This window comes from Pipistrellus hanaki, assembly GCF_964339955.1.
Source record: "Pipistrellus hanaki genome assembly, chromosome: 14".
Lineage (NCBI taxonomy): Eukaryota > Metazoa > Chordata > Mammalia > Chiroptera > Vespertilionidae > Pipistrellus > Pipistrellus hanaki.
In genome coordinates, this window is record NC_140516.1 from 50,503,889 (window position 1) to 50,525,157 (window position 21,269).

A 21,269-nucleotide genomic window follows, 5' to 3' on the forward strand; every position below is an offset into this window, starting at 1 on the left:
CTGCGTGTCAGCGCCTCCCGCCGCCCACGCTGGCGGCCCTGCGGGTGGGTGGACGGTGGCTGAGCCGCGGCCCGCAGGGAAGGCGAGCGTGGGCCCAGAGCACGGATCTCCCGCTCAGGGCTGGGGGAAGGGGTGCCGGTGGAGGTGGGAACAACCTTCTCCTGGAAGCACGATTCCTCCTGGGCAGGGAGGAGGCTCCATCCTCCAGCCCCTGCTCAGAGCTCAGAGCTCAGACCACCTCCTGCCTCCCGGGGCTGAACTGCTCGTGTGGGAGGAGCCCTGACATCTCAGACTCCCTCGAGGTCCGGGGGTGTCTCTGCTCCCTGCGCCAGGTCTGAAGGGCTTCCCAAAAGCCTTTCACTGGCCCACAAAAACCATCTCGCCGGCTGCAAAGTGGGAACTTCCCGTCTGCAGCCGTCATCTTCCTGGAGCCACGTTCTCAGTGACATTTCCGTTTCCTAGACAGTGTTTGAGGCCCTTCCAGGCTGAGCTCCGGGACCACGTCCTTGGGGGCGACATGAGGATATACATAGTTTTAAAGCCATGCATGCCCGGCCGGTGTGGCACAGTGGTTGAGCATCGACCTATGAACCAGGAGGTCACGGTGCATTGCCCAGTCAGAGCACAGGCCTGGGTTGCGGTCTCGATCCCCAACAGCTGATCCATGATTCTCTCTTGTCATTGATGTTTCTGTCTCTCTCTCCCTCTTCCTTCCTCTCTGAAATCAATAAAAATATATTTAAGAAAATAAAAAAGCCATTCATGGTAAGCTGGAGAAACATTGGTCCAGGCCCATTAGGACAAGAGCCGGAAAATGGGTTTCTTTTACCCAGAGGAGGAGGTCTGCAGCGTCAGTTGGGAGCCACGGGCTGTCTACGTTTATATCTCATTGAAGAGGCTTTTTTAAAATAGAGAAGAATAGGAAGTAGACAGAAACTGGCCCTTCATCTCACGCCCAGGTGATCCCTGTTGGCATACAAAAGGAATCGTGACAACGTTAGAATAGTCGGAGCAGCAGACAGTGGAACATGAGGGCCCATCACACGTGTGTGTACCGTGTCCACACATGTGCTTCCCATGCAGCCTCTTATCTACACAACAGGGATCTCCACACACAGGTTATTCCCACTCTGACAAGAGCCTCTTTGGGGCGTTTTCCTGTTGGCACATCAATCTCTCTGGCGTTCAATGTCCATCTTACAGCAGGAGCAGGGTGATGCGACCAGCCCCTCGTCCCGCTCCCCTGGGCTGTCTTAGGACTGTTTGGATTTTGAATTATAGGCCGTGAGCTTCACCTCGCATCGATCTTGATGAATCTTGTGTGCATACCGATGGTGGAGCTTCCCGGCAGCGGCACCATCGCCCTACGGAGCGGCGCCCCTGGCCGCCGGCGGCTGGTGCTGGCGCTCCGGCGGGCCCGGCCCCGCACTGCCCCGTGCCCGCCCCCGCATGGCGTGGAACCAGCCTTTCACTTCACAGAGTCACGCTGGCGTCTCCCTGTCACGGCGAATGGCAGCTGCGCGTGGGAGGGAGGCGGCACGGTGTCACGTCTGACTTATTGACGCGTGTGACCCGCCCTGCCTTGCCTGCGGTGTTGGCGTGCTCGCCGACGTGTACAGGTTTCTTGTAACGAAAGGAAGTGCACCCTCATTTGTCATATTTATTGCAAATACCTTTTCCCAGTGTGTAGTATTTTGATTTTTTTTTAATTATCTTTTCTCTGTGTGAACGTTGTATACTTTTTATAGGGTGACAGCCACCCTCTGACAGAGACCTTCCTTGGGGGCTTCAGAGATTTGTTTCCTACTTGGAAAGGCGCCCCTTGTTCCAGAATTACAAATAAATTCACCGTCACCCATATTTTAAGAACTCCCGTGGATTCATTGTATGTGTGAGAGGCCCGGAGTCCGCAGGCCAGCTGGCCACCCAGTTCTCTGTGACCCCTCTTTGCCGCCCAGCGGAGGCCGTGGCTGGAAGCTGGGCTGGTTCTGTTTTTAAATATATTTTATTGATTTTTCACAGAGAGGAAGGGAGAGGGATAGAAGAGCTAGAAACATAGATGAGAGAGAGAGACATCGATCAGCTGCCTCCTGCACACCCCCTACCGGAGATGTGCCCGCAACCAAGGTACATGCCCTTGACCAGAATCAAACTTGGGACCTTTCAGCCGAAGCCGGTTTGGCTCAGTGATAGAGCATCGGTCTGCGGACTGAAGGGTCCCGGGTTCGATTCCGGTCAAGGGCATGTATATTGGTTGCGGGCACATCCCCGGTAGGGGATGGGCAGGAGGCAGCTGGTCGATGTTTCTCTCTCATCGACATTTCTAGCTTTCTATCTCTCTCCCTTTCTCTCTGTAAAAAATCAATAAAATATATTTAAAAAACAAACAAACAAACAAAAAAAAAAAAACTTGGGACCTTTCAGTCTTCAGACAGATGCTCTATCCACTGAGCCAAACCGGTTTGGGCTGGGCTGGTTCTTGAAGCTCCGAGGTCTCCTCCTCCTCAGAAGAAACCTGCTCAGGTCGCAGGAGAGGTCAGACTCCAAGGTCCCGAAGGCCCAGAGCGAGCCCCCAGCCCGGCCTCCTGCCTGCAGGGGGAACAGGGAACGGGGAACGGCGGGGCTGGCCTGGAGGTCTGTGACCACGGCTGTCTGTGCTCCAGCCTCTGGGCGCGGGGTCAGCCCGGCTCCCTCCCCGCGGCTGCGGGGAGCGCGGGCAGGCCTGGCCACCCTGTCGCAGCATCCCGCGGTTTTGTATCCTAGCCAAGGCGCTCCTCCTGGAAACCACAGACCCGGGCTCCCGCGGGAATGCGGACTTCTTGGCTGCTCGGGCCTCCTGACTTCTATTTTTAGAAACACGAACAGAGAACAGGAGTCTTAGGCTCCGCCTCCAGCTAAGGCCTTTCCCCAGTTCTATTCATTTTGGCCTAAAAGAGACCCGCCGGGTTCCCAGGAGGATAGGTCAGCGCTGCAGGAGGGAGCCGGCATCTCCGCGGTTACCCTGGAGACGGGCATGCTTGCTCTGCACCGCGGGGATGGGGCCTGCCTGGGTCGCCCAGGAAACCGAGCCAGGAGTAGGAACACGCGCGCTTTGTGAGTGGCGTTCTCAGAGAGCACGCAGGGCCCCGTGGAACCAGCGCAGCTGGAGGTCCCCGTCCCCTGCTGGCTGACACCCAGAGGGCTGGGACAGGCTGGTGGGTGCCAACACGGGCCAACCCTCAGCTTCTTGGCACCGCATGGCTCTCCTTAAAACTCTCCCTTTTGAATCCTCCCCTGGACATTTTTCCTGCTGTCTGTGCTGTTTCCCAGCAGAGCATCTGCCGCCCAGTCTTCCGTGAACTGGAAAAACCAGCGACCAGAACATCATCCATCAGAGAAACTGTTCAGACCCGAGCGAAGGTCTGAGCCAGGCCTCGGGAGCTGGCGGGGCTGCAGGGCGGCGTCCTGGCTCCTGCGGCTCCCAGGTCCCTCCCAGCTGCTTCCCGCCACCGGAGAGGGAGGCTGCCGGCCCAGGGGGGCTGGGGCGAGCGCTCCAGAGGCCGGGCGTCCCTGCGAATGCTCTTTCCCTCAGAAGGCTCCTTCCTCAGGAGGTGCCGGCGAGGAGGGGAAACTGTGGCTGGGAGCCGGCGTGTCTCTCACGGACGGGCTCATCGGAGGGACTTCGGGGGGAAGGGACTGGACTGCCTGAGCCCCAGAGGAGAGGCTGCAGGGAGTAGGTGACCCAGAGCCCAGCCCTCCAGGGGGAGGGGCGGAGCTCACATCGGGGCGCTGGCCACTGGCCTCACGGTCGGTCGTTGGGTGATGCCATGGTATCTGGCTGTGGAAGGAAATGTGTCTGAGCAATGGGAGGTGGAAACAGAGGAGGGACGTGCGGACCCGCTGTGATTTCGGAGGGAAATCATGGCTGCCATGGGCTTTCTCGGTGTTCGGGTCCCCATCCACGGCCCCATCCGTATCATTGGTTCATGGCACCACGTCCGGACTCTGCAGAGCCAGGACAGGCCACGGCTCCCTCAAAGGGCAGGGGGCGAGTCCCCCGTGCCCCGGGCCCCTTTCACAGGAGCCCAGCTCACCTCCTTCTTCCCGCCGGGCACCCGGTTTTTCCCACGGGCTCAGCACCCCAGCCCCACCCCAAGGACTGTGTGAGCGGATGGGGCCCCCCCCGTGGAGGCCGGCATCGCCCAGCAGCTGGACCTGCCCTGATGGCTGGCAGGCTGTTCAGTGACAACCGTTCTCAGGAGGGGAGGGGCGGCTGTGAGGTGTCGGACTGGGCCCTGTGTGTTAGCGGCTGGGCCCTCTGGGGTTGGGGGTCGTGGGCTGATCTCCTAGGGTCCCTGTCATGGCTGTCCCCTCTGACTTCCTTCCTCTGAGGTGCAGCTGCCTGGGCGGTGAGGGCGGGGGAGGCTCCTGCGGCTGCGGGCAGGGACAGGGGCTCTGTGGCCAGGCGCCATCAGGCTCCCGGGCCTCGGGCAGATGTCAGTGGAGGGGCGGCCTCCTCAGCCTGGGAGGGGCTCGTCAGCACGCACTTCCTGCAGAGCCAGCAGCTGGGCGCGATGCATCGATCTCTCAGTATCGACTTTCCATTAAAAAACACATGCAGGTCTTTTCCAAGAAAAGGTCTGGAATGAAACCACGCGCTCGCTGTGAGGGAGCATTTAAAAGAGTGAGCTTTCCTGACTGCCCGCCTGGCTCCTCTTTACCCAGATGCCGACGGGACCCGGGCAGCTGCCGCGGGTGACTCAGACTGCATCGCTGTCAGCCCGCCCGTCCCTCTGCCTGGGGCGCTGGGACCACCGGAGTCTCCTCTCCCCTGAGTCCCAGCCTGGCAGCATCGGAGAACCCAGGGGTGGGGTGGGTTCTGTTAGACTGGGCAGGCTCCTCTGAGCTGGGGAGGGGAGAGTGTTGGGGAAAGGGGGGCAGTGCCGGGTTATGGGGTCTCAGCCACCATGTCTCCCACCTCTGCTGTCCTCTGGCCCCTCGGGCCTGATGACCCCTCGGGCTTGGAGACTGACGCCACTCTCTGCGTGGACCCTGGTTCCAGCCAGAACATCCTTCCAAACGTCAGACTCATTCCTCGTTCTCAGCATCTCAGTCTCAACAGCCAAGGGACTGAGGCCCAGCGCCCGGGAGGAGTCTGCTGGGAGGGGGAAGCCCAATGGGCGGGGGGCTAGGTGGTGCAGGGGTGGGGCGGGGGGGCTTTCCATCTGCCCTTTACCCCTCACTCATTCGCTCCTCACTCGCTCACAGGCCCGCCCTGGGAGGGGGAGAGGGGGAGGGTGCGGGCTGCATGGGCACATTGCTGCCCCCCCAGACATCACCGCAGTCACCCCAACGTGGATTTCCAGGCACTGTCTCTGAGCCTGGCCCTCGGAGCCCCTTTCGGGACCAGCAGTGGCTCCTGGTGGAGGCTGCGCTGCGGGTGAGGCCCTGGTGGGCACAGGAACGTCCCATTGATTTGTCTGGAGCCTGGGGGCCGGAGCGGACAGCAGCGGGCCTTGGTGAGGCTTCCATGGATACTTAGGACGTCAGTGATGGTGAACGCTCGGTGTGCGGGCTGGCACCCCTACCTCTGCAAGGGGAGACGAGGGGCGCTCCCTGGCAGAGGGGTGCTCCCTGGCAGCGGGGTGCTCCCTGGCAGAGGGGTGCTCCCTGGCAGAGGGGTGCTCCCTGGTAGAGGGTGCTCCCTGGCGGAGGGGTGCTCCCTGGCAGCGGGGTGCTCCCTGGCAGAGGGGTGCTCCCTGGCAGCGGGGTGCTCCCTGGCAGAGGGGTGCTCCCTGGTAGAGGGTGCTCCCTGGCAGAGGGGTGCTCCCTGGTAGAGGGTGCTCCCTGGCAGCGGGGTGCTCCCTGGCAGAGGGGTGCTCCCTGGCAGCGGGGTGCTCCCTGGCAGAGGGGTGCTCCCTGGTAGAGGGTGCTCCCTGGCAGAGGGGTGCTCCCTGGTAGAGGGTGCTCCCTGGCAGAGGGGTGCTCCCTGGTAGAGGGTGCTCCCTGGCAGAGGGGTGCTCCCTGGTAGAGGGTGCTCCCTGGCAGAGGGGTGCTCCCTGGCAGAGGGGTGCTCCCTGGCAGAGGGATGCTCCCTGGCAGAGGGGTGCTCCCTGGCAGAGGGGCATGGTGCCAGCCGGGGTCTGGGGCTCCTGATTGGTGAGCTGACACATGGCAGAGATACTGGCTCTCCTTAGCTAAGGGGCGGCCTTCACGCCTTTGGGAGAAGTCAGCCGGCAGCCAGAGGCCCCGGCATATGCATGAGGAGGTGGCGCTTAGCGGGCAGTGGGGGTGATAAGTGGCTGTGAGGCCCCATGCTGCAGCCTCCACACGTTTTTCCCAAACACCCTCCCTGCCCCCGCAGCAGCTGGAGGCCTGCCTGTCTCCCTCCCTCTCCCTCCCCCTCTCTCTCTCTCTCTTTCCCTCTCTCTCTCTCTCTCTCTCACACACACACACACACACACACACACACACACAGGGCTCAGTGAGCAGCATCCAAAGGCCACATTTCTTCCCACGGCTCAGACACTGCCGGATCCCAGCGAAGTGTAAAGGCTCCAGGTGGGATGCGTCTGCCAGGCCTGCGGCTGGGCAGCGAGTGCGCCCACTCAGACAGACCGTGTGCAGGCCCCATGCCCCACCACTGAGCATGCACCCCGCACACAGATACAGGCACCTGCATGCACAGAGAGCCGCACCCACACGCACACACAGGCACGGGCACAACATAAGCAGCTGCACCCAGGTATACACAGCACGGGCACGCACACTGGGCTCCAGAATAGAAGTGAATCCTGTGCTGTGTAAATTCTCCCCTCCTGGTCAGGCTTTAAGGGACCTAAAAGGAGACCAGGACCTGCCCTCGGCACCCCGCTTCCAAAGGGGTGCACGGCCCCCTGGTGTGGCTGATTGGCTCTGCGCACACTGACCCGCGGTGCATTCACACTGGCCAGGGAAGCCGAGTGGGGAGAGGGGGCCAGAGAAGCCGTGTGGGGAGAGGGGGCCGGGGAAGCCGTGTGGGGAGAGGGGGCCAGGGAAGCCGTGTGGGGAGAAGGGGCCGGGGAAGCCGTGTGGGGAGAAGGGGCCGGGGAAGCCGTGTGGGGAGAGGGGGCCGGGGAAGCCGTGTGGGGAGAGGGGGCCGGGGAAGCCGTGTGGGGAGAGGGGGCCGGGGAAGCCGTGTGGGGAGAAGGGCCGGGAAGGCTGGGGGGCTGGAAGGCCCGAACAGGTGACGTTCTGTGCGCACAGCTGCTGGGACGGGGAGCAGAGATCAGCGATTCTGCATTCGCCGGGCTGGTCCCGGCTGAGCACGGCCGTGAGGGTGGCTCAGGTCACTGCTGACGAGCAGTCTCCGCACCAGCCGCTCCCACGTGGGCTCCGCCGCCGGCCTCCCTGCGGCTCTCCGAGCGGCGGGAGGGGGGGGCCTGGCGCTGCTGCCTTCACCTCGCCCGTCCTCGCTGCCCACGCGCTGCACAGGGACGGGAGGCAGAGACTCCGCTGTGCTCCTCTCGCCTGCCCCACAGCTCCCCACCCTGCCTCACCCCAGGCCCGGGCTGCCTGAAAGGCCTTGTTCCGAGCCTGGGGCCCCCCTCCCCCCGCCCTGCTCACAGGGTGTGATGCTCACGTGACACTCACTTGGAGCCTTTCCAACCTGCTGAGCCCGCTCGAACCCCTGTGCCCAGAAGCCTGCCTGACCGATGTGGGGGCCCACAGGGCTGTGCCCAGGAGCCTGAAAACAGGGGGCGAGGGCGCTGTGCTCCCACCAGCACCCAGCTCTCTGGAGGGGCTGGGGTAGCTGACACCGCCCCCCTCTCTGCCCCCCCAGCCCCCTCCCCCGGGAACTGCCAGTTCTCCGGAGCCCACTCTCTCTCTCACTTCCTGGCAAGTGAATCTTACCCTGTTGGATCCACAGCTGGGCTCCCCACAGCGACCTTGAGCACTTTGACATTTGACCTTCTTGCCCCGGGGGGGGGGGGGGGGGCGTCTCAAGGCATCATCAGGGGCCAGGGAAGCCCTGGGTGAAGGTCCCTAGGAGGGGATTGAAGCTCGGGAGAACTCCATCCTCTCCTCTGCCTCGAGGGTCCCGAAGTCCTTTACCGAGCCTGTGCCGGACTCTCAGTTTTCTCATCTGTAAAGTGGGCGCGTTCACCCCTCGCTGCACTGCCCTGAGAAGGAGACGCGGTAAGGACATGAGGCCTCCTCCGAGGACAGGCGGTGAGCAGTCAGGGCCCTGGCGTGTCTTTGAGGAGACCCTCTGGTGACCTCCCCTCTGCGCGCAGGTGTCCTGTTGACACGGGGGCTGGCCTGTGCGCCCCAAGGAGGTGGCGTGGGCCCTGTGCTGCCTTTGAGGAGCCCAGGCAGGACCGACCACAAGCTGTGCAGAGGGCAGGCCAGGGCCAGGCGCCGACTCTCTTCCAGAGTTTTCTGGGTCATCAGACGTGGCTTGCCACCTGTGATTTATTACGGCTTCCTCCCGGGGACTGGGGGGCTGGGTCTCCCGGCGATGCTCTGGGGGCTGGGCCTCTCCTAGGTGATGGGGTGAGGTGGGGGAGACAGGCAGGGAGGGAAAGGTCGGGCGGGTTGGGGTCCAGCCGTGCCTAGGACCTGCCCCGTGGCAGCGGGCAGCTCACCCCCCTCAGGCTCCTGCAGAATGCCTGGGGCCCCACTTCCCAGGCTCTGAGGCCATGAAGCCCTGGGGAGGGAGCAGCAGCAGGTGGGCCTCCAGGCCTGTCGGGGAGCCCTCATTGTGTCACGGGGAACAGCAGCGGTGACTCACCACTCCGCAGCAGCTCTATTTTTACCCTCCCGGCCGTCTTCCCTCTGGCTCTCCTCGCTGGGGCAGCTTTTTGCCCGTTTTGAGAAAAGCCTGGCTTGTGAGGGGACCGCTCTCTGCCGCGCCTCCCTGGGCCTCTAGCTGTCGGAGCGCTGGGCGCTGGACTTCAGGCGGGATGCAGGCCGACGCGGGCACCGAGGAAGGACGAGTCGCCGCTCTGTTTTTCGGGGGGGAAGTGCTCAGACGTTCCCCACATTTCCCCTGGGTTTTGTGGTACCCAGGCCGACCTTGACCTGCTTCGACCCCTCCCCTCCCCTCTCCCTCCAGCCCACCTTTACCCTGAGCCTGAGATGGCGGGACCCACGACACAGCCCACATGGAGCGCCCGGTGACAGGGCCAGGGCTCCGGGGTCACAGCAGGGCCGCCCGCGGCACAGCCTCCGGGAAGGGTCTGTTCGTCCGGGGAGCCCTGGCCCCACCCGGAAAGAGCTCCGGGCCTCTCCTGGGGGCTGGCTCTGGAGCCGGGGCGGCACACTCCAGAACACGGTTCTATGTCCCCTTCAGGGCTGTGCTGGGCTTTGGACCGAGCGCTCAGACAGGTCGTGAGGAGGTGGCTCCAGGATGAGGGGCTCAGTCCAGGGACCCAGAGCCGGACCCCAGCCCGCAGAAGGACGTGGCCGGGTCTGCGGGGCCGGGCGGCGTGTCAGCCCTGGGGAGAGAGAAGCAAAACTCGCCGCTCGGCTGCCTCCGCATGACCCACTTCCATGGCGATACTGTGCTTCCAACTCCGAGAGATAAAAGCCTTCCCGGAAGAGGAAAGGTTCCTGAGCGGCTGGGTTTGTGTTCATCTGCCCCAGGAGGCCCTGAGCCGTGCCCACGAGGCCACGCAGCTGAGGGTCCCTGGAGGCTGAGCGCCGGCTGCGCCATCGCCCTGCAGGCAGGACACCCGGACGCACAGACAGGCTTCCTGCTGCTCCGGCTCCTGGCAGGCACCCAGGAGTGTGTGTGTGTGTGTGTGTGTGTGTGTGTGTGTGTGTGTGTGGTGTGTTGCGGGGGGAGGGGAGGAGCAGGCGGGACTGTTGGGTTGGATCACCGCTTCCTTTCACCCACCCTGCAATTTTGGAGGCGCGCCTCCAGCATCACACAGCAGCAGGCGCTGCACATAAGGATTCAGCAGCTGGTCAGGTCAGCCCCAGAGCAGGGTCTCTGTCTCACAGCCTCATCTCTCTGCCCAAATGTCAGCTCCCCAAACGACTCCCCGAGGCCTTGTAAAAAGTAGCAACCCCCTCCCGGCACCAGATGTGGGAGCCGTGTGCTGGCTGAGCGTCTGTGCCCACACTCGCGTGTCCCCTCCCGGACTCCCCCGCCCAGGGTCGGTGACAGGCCTCGCCTGAGGTTCCTGCAGCCTCACCTAGGCTCGCTCCCAAACAGACCTGTGGCCAGAGCCCTCTGTCCAGCACCAAGGTCAGCCCCAAGCGGCCAGGAGAAGCGGCCCCTTCCCTGACAGGCGTGGGTGCTGGAGGACCTCAGGGTTCAGAGGCCTCCTGGTGCCCCCTGCAGGACAGCAGGGCCCGGTGAGGCCGTGGGCCTGGCTGGGATGGTGGAGGGTCAGGGGGCGAGAGGGCAAAAGGGCAGAGGCCCCCAGGACATGGGGGTAGGGGAGGGAGTAAAGGGTTTGCTTGTGGGCTTGGGGCTTGGACCTGAGGCTTTGCGTCCACGGGAATGCTCACAGTCTGGGTGTGGGGGGTAGAGACCTGGGCGGGAAGAGACCCACAGGGTGGGGACCTGGGGCACAGCCAGGCTGGCCTGGGCCCTGGGCAGAGCCGGCTCCCTGTCTGGGGGGCTGAGAGGTAGCGAAGGGCAGAAGCCTGTGCAGTTGAGGAACCCGTCTCCTGTGTCAGGAGGTGTCTGGTTCTGAACAGAATTGGGAGCCTGAGAGCACGTTTCAGCCCCTGTCCACGCCACGGGGAAACCTCGTGGGCGCCTTGCTGTGATTTCCACGGACCCCTTTCTCCAGGAGGGGCCCACTGCCCAGAACATCGGCAGAAATAACAACTCCTGTGGGTTCTCCTGGGCCTGTGGGCCGCCCTCGGACAGGCGCGTCCCAGTGACTAACCCTGAGGTGGGGCCAGGCTCCCTCCAGCGCATCCGGTGACCCCTCGGGGCAGACGCCCCCAGGACACTCAGCAGGAGGGTAGGTGTCCTGCCTCGGAGGCTCGGGGCTGCCCTGAGAGTCCAGGCCCTCCTCTTTGTGGGTCTTCTTTGGTTGGGAGCAGCCTTCACCGGGGCCACTGGGCACAGAGGTTCACGCCATTCCGTCTGTAGGTGGGGCAGCCCAGCCTTGCCCTGCCACGAGCTCTGGAAGAGGGGGCTCCACGGTCCCCCTGGGGCCCACCCCTCTGCCTCAGGTTGAGCCCTCCACACTTTGCCAGGAGCCTGAGGCCAGCCTCCAGCCGGCGCCACGATGACGCCCACGGCTGAGCGGGGGGGCGGTCCAGCGGCTGGTGGTGGCACAGGGCCTTCTTGCCATGCACCTCACCGGGCATCCCTCACCTGGCCTCCCTCTGCTCTTCCCACAGTGACCTTCGACCACTTCCAGATCCTGCGGGCCATCGGCAAGGGCAGCTTCGGCAAGGTGAGCGGGGCCTGCGGAGGCCGGGTGGTCGGACGCGAGGTGGCCGGAAAGCCTTGCTGTACATGACACGGTGATGAACATCTCCGGGAGAGAGCCCCTTTGTTTCCCAGGATGCTCTCCTAGGCCAGCGGAGGGGGGTTTCCCCAAAGGGCGGGATCCAGCAGGTTTGGCCGGAGACACTGGTGCCCGCTGAGACATCCAGTCAGTTCCAGACCACCTGCCTTTGGGTGAGGCACCTGGGACCTCCAGTTCCAGAATCTTCCACTTCCCTTGGCTCCTGCTCCTTGAAGACCTGGAGACCGAAGGCTGTGGGGACCCTTAGAAATGGCTCTGGGCTACCTCTCCTTGCGAGGTCTCCCCATGACTCGAATGGGGGGCACAGCGCTGGCTATGCATTAATCCTACTTCCGTTGGAGGCCTTTGTCTCTGATCTGATGGAATTTCCTTGGCCACGAGGGAGCCCCGCCCATTTCTCACAGTCCTCACCTCACCCTGATCCTCTCTACCAACCAATCGTGTGAGCAGTGCCAGGACTGCTGATTGGCACTGCAGGGCAGCGCCGCAGGGGACCTAAGAGCTGGGCGGGGATTGCCACTCTGGGAGGGTGGGGATTTGAAAATAGCTCCTCATGCACAGGGGCTTCTTGGGTGCGGGGCTCTGGCTAAGGGGTCCTCTCCTTCGTTCCCCAGCAACTTTCCAAGTCTTCTGCTGCTCTGAGCCCTGGGAAGGTGGGGCTGGGGTTGGGGATGGTGTGGGATGCAGACACCGGGCCTCCCTGCCTGCTCCGGGCTGGGTCCTGCCTGCTCTCAGCAGGCGCCTGTGCACAGCACATGTGTCCCTCCAGAGACTTCCAATCACTTCAAGGTGGAGCCCGTAGGGGCCGGGATGGCAATTGGGGGGGAGGGGGGATGCGTGCTGACGCGCCCGGTGCCTCCAGGTGTGCATCGTGCAGAAGCGGGACACGGAGAAGATGTACGCCATGAAGTACATGAGCAAGCAGCAGTGCATCGAGCGGGACGAGGTCCGGAACGTGTTCCGGGAGCTGGAGATCCTGCAGGAGATCGAGCACGTCTTCCTGGTGAACCTCTGGTGAGCCCGCCCCGCACCTCGGAGGAGGCACCGCTGCTCCCCGCTCTCCTGACCCTGGGACCCTGCACCCCAGCCCCTCCTCCCTCTCCCCTGCCACTCACAGTCCCCGGCCCCAGGTGCGTTCCTGAGGGTCTCCCGCCTGCAGAAGCCTGGGCTTCCCACAGAGGCGGCCTGTGGCCCACAGAGTTTCCGGGAAAATGCTAGTGGGGGAGAGTTTGGGGGCCTGAGTTTCCTTCACAAAATGGGCTCCAAGACCAGCCCTAGGAGGTGGGGACCTGCAGTCCACAGCAGGTCACCCCCTTCCTCCCTGGGAGTGCTCCTGAGCCCCCAATCACCTTCTCCTGGGGGGGTGCCCTCTAATTCGCTCACAGGTGGGGTGTGGTTCCCCAGGGCCCTGGGCTGAAGAGGCAGGACGCTGCTCCTGTGGAATGTGGGGGTTGGGAGGGGGTGACCCCCAGCCATGCATGTGCCAGGGCCTCCCCTGTCGCCCGCAGGTACTCCTTCCAGGACGAGGAGGACATGTTCATGGTGGTGGACCTGCTGCTGGGCGGGGACCTGCGCTACCACCTGCAGCAGAACGTGCAGTTCTCCGAGGACACCGTGCGGCTGTACATCTGCGAGATGGCGCTGGCCCTGGACTACCTGCGCAGCCAGCACATCATCCACAGGTACACGCGCACCTGCGGGGCCCGGGCGGGCCTGGCCGCAGGGACACGCCACCGGCAGGGCGCCGCCTTCCGGCGGAACCTGACAGCTCCTTCGTGCTCTGCCCCAAACTTGCCCGCAGACCTGCCCCCAGGTGTGGCGCCAAGCCAGCCCCACAGCTGCATATCGGATGTCCACCGGGGGGCAGATCCTACCCCTGCAGTCCCAGCTGGGCCAGGCACACTGAGCCCTTGGGTCCCGGGGACCCTGGGGTCTGGCCACGCTGGGGCAGCCTTTACCTGGTGTGTTCAACTGCAGGTTGTGTCCATCTGGCCATCTGCCATATCCCTGGGGACTCAAACGAATGTCAGCAGTAGCTTGGCGCAGCTGCAGCTAGGGAGGTGAAGCTGCGGTCCCAGGACAGGAAAGAAAAAACTCACTGAGTGGCTTATTATGAAGTCAGATGGCTGTGATTGTAGCACGTCTGCCCGGAGATCTCTGTTACCTGCTCCTGCGAAGGCCCCAGTCCACTGTCTGTGCAGCTCGGGGCTCTGGGCGAGGGGGAGCCTGGGGGGTAGGGGCCCCGGGGCCTGCTGCTGTCCTCTAGGGACTTCGGCTCCCTGTGTGTCCACTGCTGGGCTTTGCTCTGCTCTGTCTGGTCCTCAGGGTGGGGCTGGAGGCAGCCCCCCAGGAACCAGAGGGCTGGTCTGCCCAGCTCCGTCCGAGTGTCACCAGGTGGGCAGGGGGCCTTAGGCCCTCAGTCTTCCCTGGGCCCATCTCGGGCCTCTTGGGCCTCTGCTGGCTGGACGCCCCTCCGGGGGAGCCCCAAGCCCTGCCAGGGTTAGTGGGCAGGAGCAGGAGGAAGTCCCCCCGCTTTCCGCTCTTTCTGCAGAGACGTCAAGCCCGACAACATTCTGCTGGACGAGCAAGGTGAGCAGGGGCGCGAGGCCAGCGAGGGGTGAGGGGTGAGTGCCCCCCGCCCCCGGGCGCATCTCCGGTCCCTTGGACAGCGGTGCTGCCCTCTCTCCTCGCAGGACACGCGCACCTGACCGACTTCAACATCGCCACCATCATAAAGGACGGGGAGAGGGCGACCGCCCTTGCTGGCACCAAGCCGTACATGGGTGAGCGAGGCCCCCACCCAGCTGCATCGCCGGCTCCCATGTGGCTGGTGGGCAGCCCCCTTCCCCACAGGCCCAGGCAGCCACGCACAGAACAGCTGTCTGCTCCGTGCAGAAGGCAGTGCCGCAGGAGAGGGTCATGGGTAGGACAGTGAGCTGAGCTGGAGCGCACGCAGGCTGTGGGACCTGGACTTGAACCGGTGGTCTGTGGGGAAGGATGACAGCTGAGGGCACTTCCTGGTCAGCTCCGGTGGCAGCCCTGGGCCGGGTCAGCGTGCTCAGCCTCTCCCTCCCTTTCTGGAAAGCTCCGGAGATCTTCCAGTCTTTCGTCAACGGTGGGACCGGCTACTCCTTCGAGGTGGACTGGTGGTCAGTGGGGGTGATGGCCTACGAGCTGCTGCGTGGATGGGTATGGAGTCCTCGGCCCCAGGCCGGCGGTGACCCCAGGGGCGGCCCCGGTGCCCTGGGGAGGGAAGAGGCTGCCCCACCCAGGCGCTCCCTTTCTGTCAGCGTCCGTGAGGCCACCACGCTGGGTGGGCACACGATGCCTGAGGGGGTGCTAGAGGGGGTTGCTGGGGTTTCCCGGGCAGATGGTAGGGCCTGTGCACTGGCTTCTGGGCATCGGGCCTGGAACTGTCCTTCCCCATCCCTTGGGACCCCACTGAGGGACTCCGAGGGACCCACTCCGAGGAAGGCAGCTCCCCCTGGCCCTCCCGGGCCCATCCATCTGGCCCTGGGAAGGACATGCTTCCGTCAGGCCTGGTCAGCGCCTCTCTGGCCAGTCCCTCGCCCAGGCACCTGCTTCTCCTCCTGGCCGCTCCCGGGAGGGGCCGTGCTCAGGCCGTGCCTGCACCGGGGTGGGTACTGCCGGGTGCTCTGGGTCACGGTGAGGCACAGGCACAGTGCTGCCTCCTCTGCCCAGAGGCCCTACGACATCCACTCCAGCGACGCCATGGAGTCCCTGGTGCAGCTGTTCAGCACTGTGAGCGTCCAGTACGTCCCCTCCTGGTCCAAGGAGATGGTGGCCCTGCTGCGGAAGGTGAGCCCCCGGAGCCCAGGCCCGCCAGGCGCACAGGGGGTGTGGCATGGAGCCTTGGTTCGAGGGGGCATCTGGTTCCAGCGTGTCCGTCTGGCGGGCTCCCTGTCTGTCCGACTCTGTTCTATAGTAGCTGGCAGTGACTAATGTAACCCTCCCCAGCTGGTCCCGGGACACTGGTCTTCAGTCTGTCTCACAGAGGCCCAAACAGATGCAGGCAGGGAAGTTAGCCGGTGCGGGTCACGCGTTGTGCGTGCTGGAGGGAGAGGGTGGGGGACTGGGTGCCCGCCGAGCGACACTCTGGCCTCCTCTGCCCCTGCGCCTCTCTTGGAGGGACAGCCAGTGCCTGCTGCCAATGGCCTGGCCACCCGGGGAGCAAGCACAGAAGAGCCCGGGAGGCCCTGCACCTCCAAGGCCTGAGTGTGTCTGTAGCAGCCCAGGGCCCTCAGCCTGCCGGCACGTGGGGGACCATGGTGGTGCCACCAGCGTGCATCCCTCGGGGCAGGGGCTGGGCTGTGGGGCCCCACAGCGCCTCCTCGGAGAGCCTCACTTTAAAGACCCTGGTGCATCAGGGGTGGGAGAACGTGCGGGACTTGTGAGGCCCCGAGTCCTGGCCTACAGGGTCCTCCTGGACAGGCCCTGGCTCCTGCTCAGAGACCTTTGACCCTGGAGTTGTAGCCAGGCAGCTAGAGGCCTCGCTGAGTCCCTAATGGAGCCTCTTAACCTAGATTTCCCTCTCTAGAACTCTGCCCATACCTGCCCAGGTGGTTCACAGTGGGACCTTGGCCCCCAGAAGCTCCAGTGGGGAGTGGTGATCCTTGTTTGCACCAAGCCCCAGGCTACACACACACACACACACACACACACACACACACAAGCCATGGCTACACACACACACACACACACACACACACGCGCGCGCGCGCACACGCCATGGCCTAACACACACACACACACACCCCTACCCTAGGGCCTCATGGGGCTGTGATAGCGGTAGTTACTGTCCTCTGCAGTTAGCTAGGCAGAGGCTGCCACCTGCTGGTGAATCTCAGCAGAACCTCCCGCAGACCCCATGTGCCTTCTGCCTCCTTGGGCTCCAGGCGCTGAGCCAGACCCGCATACCGAATTGTCCCCTTGGCCGCATTACTGCGCTGACCAGGATGCTTGACTGACCCTTGAGACCCTGAGTTTCCTTTCTGGCGAGACCTGCCCGGTGCCCCGGCCTGGGGGAGCGCGGGGCCTGGGCCCCTGGGGCACGGGCCGGGCACCGTCTGATGTGGGCCTTGTTCCAGCTCCTCACTGTGAACCCCAGGCACCGTGTCTCCAGCCTCCAGGACATGAAGGAGACCCCGTCGCTAGCCAACGTGCTGTGGGACGACCTGAGCAAGAAGAAGGTGGAGCCGGGCTTTGTGCCCAACGTAAGCTGCACGAGTCAGACAGACAGGGGCTCCCTGGTGGCTGGCGGCACCCGTGGGTGAGCTCGGCGCCCTGTCCCTCCACAGAAAGGCCGCCTGCACTGCGACCCCACCTTCGAGCTGGAGGAGATGATCCTGGAGTCCAGGCCCCTGCACAAGAAGAAGAAGCGGCTGGCCAAGAACCGGTCCCGGGACAGCAGCAGGGACAGCCCCCAGTCCGTGAGTGCGGGGCCGGGGGCGGTCCTCTCCATCGTGTCACAGCATCCCCACAGACCCCGGCCAGGATCCCCTCCCTCAGAGTCCCGGGACCTTCCTCCCGCCCTTTCCAGCCTAGCCCCATCTTCTGCACCCGAGTCTGCAGCTTCTCTGAGCCCCTGGCTTCCCCTCTGAGCCCCTGGCTTCCCCTCTGAGCCCCTCACTTACCCTCTGAGCCCCTCACTTCCCTCCTTGAGCCCCTCATTTCCTCTCTGAGCCCTCACTTCCTCTCTGAGCCCCTCACTTCCCTCTCTGAGCCCTCACTTCCCTCTCTGAGCCCCTCACTTCCCTCTCTGAGCCCTCACTTCCTTCTTAGAGTGGAATGAGAACCCACTCCAGGGGCTCTTGCCAGGGAACTAGCCCCAAAGTCTTGGGGGGATGCCCTCACAGCAAGACACCCCTGTACCAGCGTATGGCCTGTGCCTCACCCCGTCCACAGCCTCCCACCCACGCCCAGCACCTCCCCGCTCCGGCCATGCTGCCGGAGACGGGCAGTTCGGAGGCTCAGAGGGGAGGCAGAGGCACAACGGGAGGGGCGAATACTGACTCCCCAGGCCTCTGCGTGGGTGCAGCCCTGCCTGTGTGCAGCACGTTGGGGGAGAGGGAACCTCTCCAGCAGGGGAGGGCCCCTGTGCAGGCGCAGCAGGGTGCCCACAGGCACCCACTGAGCCGGCCCGCCCAGGTGTATCCACTGAGCGCAGAGCCTCCCTGTCAGGGCCTCGGCTTTGGTGCAGGGACTTCCGCAGCCTGGCAGTCCGGCTGCTCTGGAATCCCGCTGCTCTCACCGTGACCTGAGCCTGGCGCTGGCACAGCATCCCCAGTGCCCAGCGATGGCCAAGCAGGCCCCTGTCCATGTGACTGCTCCCTCCCCACCTGCCCCCAACGCCAGAGCTGTCTGCACCTCCCACCTCACCCTCCCCGCGGCACCAGCGATGGCTCCTCACTGATCTGGCCAGTGCGGGACCCCATTCAAGGCCTGTCCCCAGACTGCTTCTCAGGGCGGGCAGCCCTGTGGTGACCGCCTCAGGCAGGTCCCCTCACAGTGGACCCCGAGGTGGGACTTTGTGCACCAGTGAGAAGTGGCCCGGAGGAAGTGGGGGAGGGGAGGGGAGGGAGCCACGCCAGGTGTAGTTTCCCACCCAGTCTGGTCATGTGGACACTGCCTTCCATGTCAGCGTCCACCTGAGGCAGGAGCTGGGATTCCGCACAGGAAATCCTTGGGTTACTGGCTAAGAGTCGCCTGCGAGGTGCGAACTCCAGGTGCTCTGCTGCCGGGGGATCGTCCAGGCTTTGGATGAAAGCCAGAGGGGCAGCCTGGGTGGACAGGCAGGGGATAACCTGGTGACACCCAGCACTCGTTCTGACTAACAGGAGAATGACTACCTTCAGGACTGCCTCGATGCGATCCAGCAAGACTTTGTGATTTTTAACAGAGAAAAGTGAGTGTGTGTGGAGGGGAGGGAGGGGGTGATGGGGGCAAAGAGGAGTTTGGGGAAATGGGACACCCGGGTCTTGAACCCAGGAAACCTGGCCCCATCCTCCTGGGGGGGTCTGAGCATTGGCCCTGGGAGAAGGGGGGGGGGGGCACGTTCAGACTCATGCGGGAGGGGCTCCTCCAGATCTTTGTCCTGAACTGGGGCCAGTGGCGGAAGCTCCTGGGGAGACACTCAGTGGACTTCCCAGACAAGGGCTGTGGCTCCTGCCTGCATGGCTCCTGCACATCCACTGCCTCCCCTCAGTCAGTCACGCACTCACTGAGCTCACCCTGACTGTATCAGGGACTGGGGGACAGAGAGGTCATGGCTGGCTGGCAGGGAGACACAACAGGCCAGGAATAGCTGTGACACCTCCACAGTGAGGGGATAAAGCCCAGTGCTCTGGGCCCAGGGGAAGGAGTGGCAGGGCGAGGCACGGTGGGCTTCCTGGAGGAGGTGGCTCTGAGCTCCGGCCAGGAAGGGGAGCAGGATGGGTCGGTGCTCTGTCCTGCTTCAGTGACCAGGATGACAGCTGAGCACTGGTTTAGGACACTGACCACCACCCTGGAGGCCAGAGCCAGGGTAAAAGGGGACTTGTCCAAGCTCTTTGAAAAGCCTGCTCCAAAACCCCTAACCCCAGGACTTGCACTTAAACGGGGCCTCCTTTCAGCTTCTGTCTGGACGTGAACTGACTCCCCACCCCTGCTGCTCCCATCCCCAGGGCCCATAGTCAGAGGTGCTGTTGGGCTGAGTGCCCGCAACCCGCCAGGCCTCTGACCCACACACAATGCCACCAGCTCCCTGCTGGGCCAGCCTGTCCAGGACACGCCGGACACCTGGTGCATGTCCGGGGCCCCTGAGGCAGGGACACGTTCTGGGGGGCTCAGGCCAGCTGTCCCTGGGCTGCCGGCGAGGCTGCACAAAGCCCCTCCCTGTGCTTCCCCCCAGGCTGAGGAGGAGCCAGGACCCCACCAGGGAGGCCCTGCCCGCTCCCGAGGCCGGGGATGTGGACGGCGAGGCCTTGGCGGACGGTGAGGACGCGAGCCCCGCCCTGCCCACGTGCGGCTCCGTCTGCCCCTCGGCGGGGAGCAGCTAGGAGCCGCTGGCCCGGGAGGTCACTCAGGCTGCACTGGGACTCAGTGCACCAGAGGGACAGGCCAAGCTCAACGTTCCCACTGAGCATCCCGCTGGTCCGAGCACAGACCCCGGCTGGTGGCTCCGCCGTGTCCCGGTCGGTTTGTTTCCACGGGAACAGCCTGACCACTGAGCTGCCATCGGCTCTGCTCTCGGAGGGACATGGTGACAAGAGGCTGTCAGTGCGGTCGGTGGTGGACAAGGAGTGCGCTGCCACCCGGAGGCTGATTATGTGATGGTGGTCCTGGTGGCCTCCGACCCCTGGCTGGCAGGTCACGGGCTGGGCCGCGTGGTGGTCAGGCGCTCTTGTCTCTCACCACCTCCCGACTGTCCATAGGCCCGGAGGCCTGGCCTGCCGTCGGCTGCTCCACCGGAGCTTGCTACCCAGAGCGTGGGAGAGGCCCAGGGTTCTTGTACGTGGGCGGGGGGGGGGGGGGGGGGGGGGCGGGGGCGCACGGAGAGGCTATGGGTGGAAGATGAGGATGTTTTATAAATACAAACTGTTCCAGCACGTTCTGTGGTGTTTCTGCATATTTTCACCTCTGGGGATTACAGACCTATTCAGCGTTTCCCACGTCCTGTGCCTGCCGAGTGGTCGTGCTATTCAGGGACATTTGTCCAGGAGTCGGGCAGCGCCCTCCCAACCCCACTCCCACTGCTCTGGGGTGGCGCCTGCTGGGCAGTGGGCCGGGCTGTGGAAGGACAAGGACCCCGGCCATCCATGCTGAGGAGCCGGCTGAGCCAGGGGGAGGTGGGCAGGGCAGAAGGGTCCTGCCACCCCACTCGCTGGGGTACGGGGGTTGTCAGCACAGCTGATGTGCCCAGGCGAGGCTCGGGGCCAGTCACCGCTGGGGGAGCCAGGGTCCAGGGGTAGGCGGCACTGCAGGCTGCCCTGTGGGTGGGACAGACCCCAGAGAAAGTTCTGGGTGGAGACCTGTGATGTCAGAGGCAAGAAGGCGGGGAATGTCTGGGTTTTGTATAAACATGTGAGTGTGTGTGAGCTTCTGAGATTCCGGGGACAGCAAGCCGGCACGGAGGCGTGTGTCTGGCTCCATGTCACCCAGCCTCTCCCGGGGAGGGGGGGGGAGTGCGGTGCAGTGGACCCCAGCGTCGGTGGGGCCCCAGGAGGCAGCTGAGAGGCTGCCTAGCCAAACTCGGCCAGAGGAAGCCCCAAACTCGGTGGGACCAGGACAGACAGGGGCTGCCCCAGGCCAGCCTGACCTCCTGGCTTGTCTTCCCCATGGCCATGACCATGACCATCCTGCTGGGGGGCGGGGGCACTGAGGGGGGAGGAAGACACCCTTTCTGGGAGCATTCCTCACCTGGGCACAGAACTAGAACCGTTTTTAAGAGAAAGAGGCTGAGGGGCGGGGACCGGCACAACCTGAGACTAGCCTCAGGTTTGGATCGGAACCTGGGCTGCTTTGCCTTGAGGGGGGTGGGGCCCAGGCTGAGTGACTGTGGTGGGGGCATCACGCTCAGGCCTGGTGGCTTGCTGGAGGCATCAGCTCACAGCCACGCAGCCCCCTCCCCCCCAACCTTCTGCTTGAGCGTGGGCCCATCTGGTCAGAATGTGGGTGGAGGGCCTCCCAGTCTGCCCCTGGCCCTCTGGCCCCCTGGCTGTCCCTGACCCACAGGCCAGGGCTCAGGAGCAGGTCCCCAGGCTCCCTTTCCTGAGGGAATCCATCCCCACCCACCACTCAGGCCCAGCCCTG

General features: G+C 64.2%; 1 protein-coding gene across 2 annotated transcripts in view; it reads left to right on the forward strand.

Moving 5' to 3' along the window:
• STK32C (serine/threonine kinase 32C) overlaps positions 1-19,970 on the forward strand; it is a 36,666-nt gene extending 16,696 nt beyond the window's left edge. Inside the window, exons 2-12 of one of the 2 annotated variants that reach the window (XR_014796820.1) lie at positions 11,329-11,384; positions 12,322-12,473; positions 12,968-13,141; positions 14,011-14,048; positions 14,153-14,242; positions 14,545-14,648; positions 15,162-15,278; positions 16,603-16,693; positions 16,778-16,909; positions 18,317-18,384; positions 19,369-19,441. Coding sequence is in view for 1 of the 2 variants with exons in the window: in XM_084904540.1 (XP_084760666.1) it covers positions 11,329-11,384; positions 12,322-12,473; positions 12,968-13,141; positions 14,011-14,048; positions 14,153-14,242; positions 14,545-14,648; positions 15,162-15,278; positions 16,568-16,693; positions 16,778-16,909; positions 18,317-18,384; positions 19,369-19,516 (1,205 nt within the window). In the remaining variant the exon portion in view is untranslated. Of the gene's footprint in view, positions 1-11,328; positions 11,385-12,321; positions 12,474-12,967; positions 13,142-14,010; positions 14,049-14,152; positions 14,243-14,544; positions 14,649-15,161; positions 15,279-16,567; positions 16,694-16,777; positions 16,910-18,316; positions 18,385-19,368 lie in introns of both variants that reach the window. The other variant, XM_084904540.1, reaches the window with a different exon arrangement.
• Positions 19,971-21,269: the final 1,299 nt, after the last annotated feature.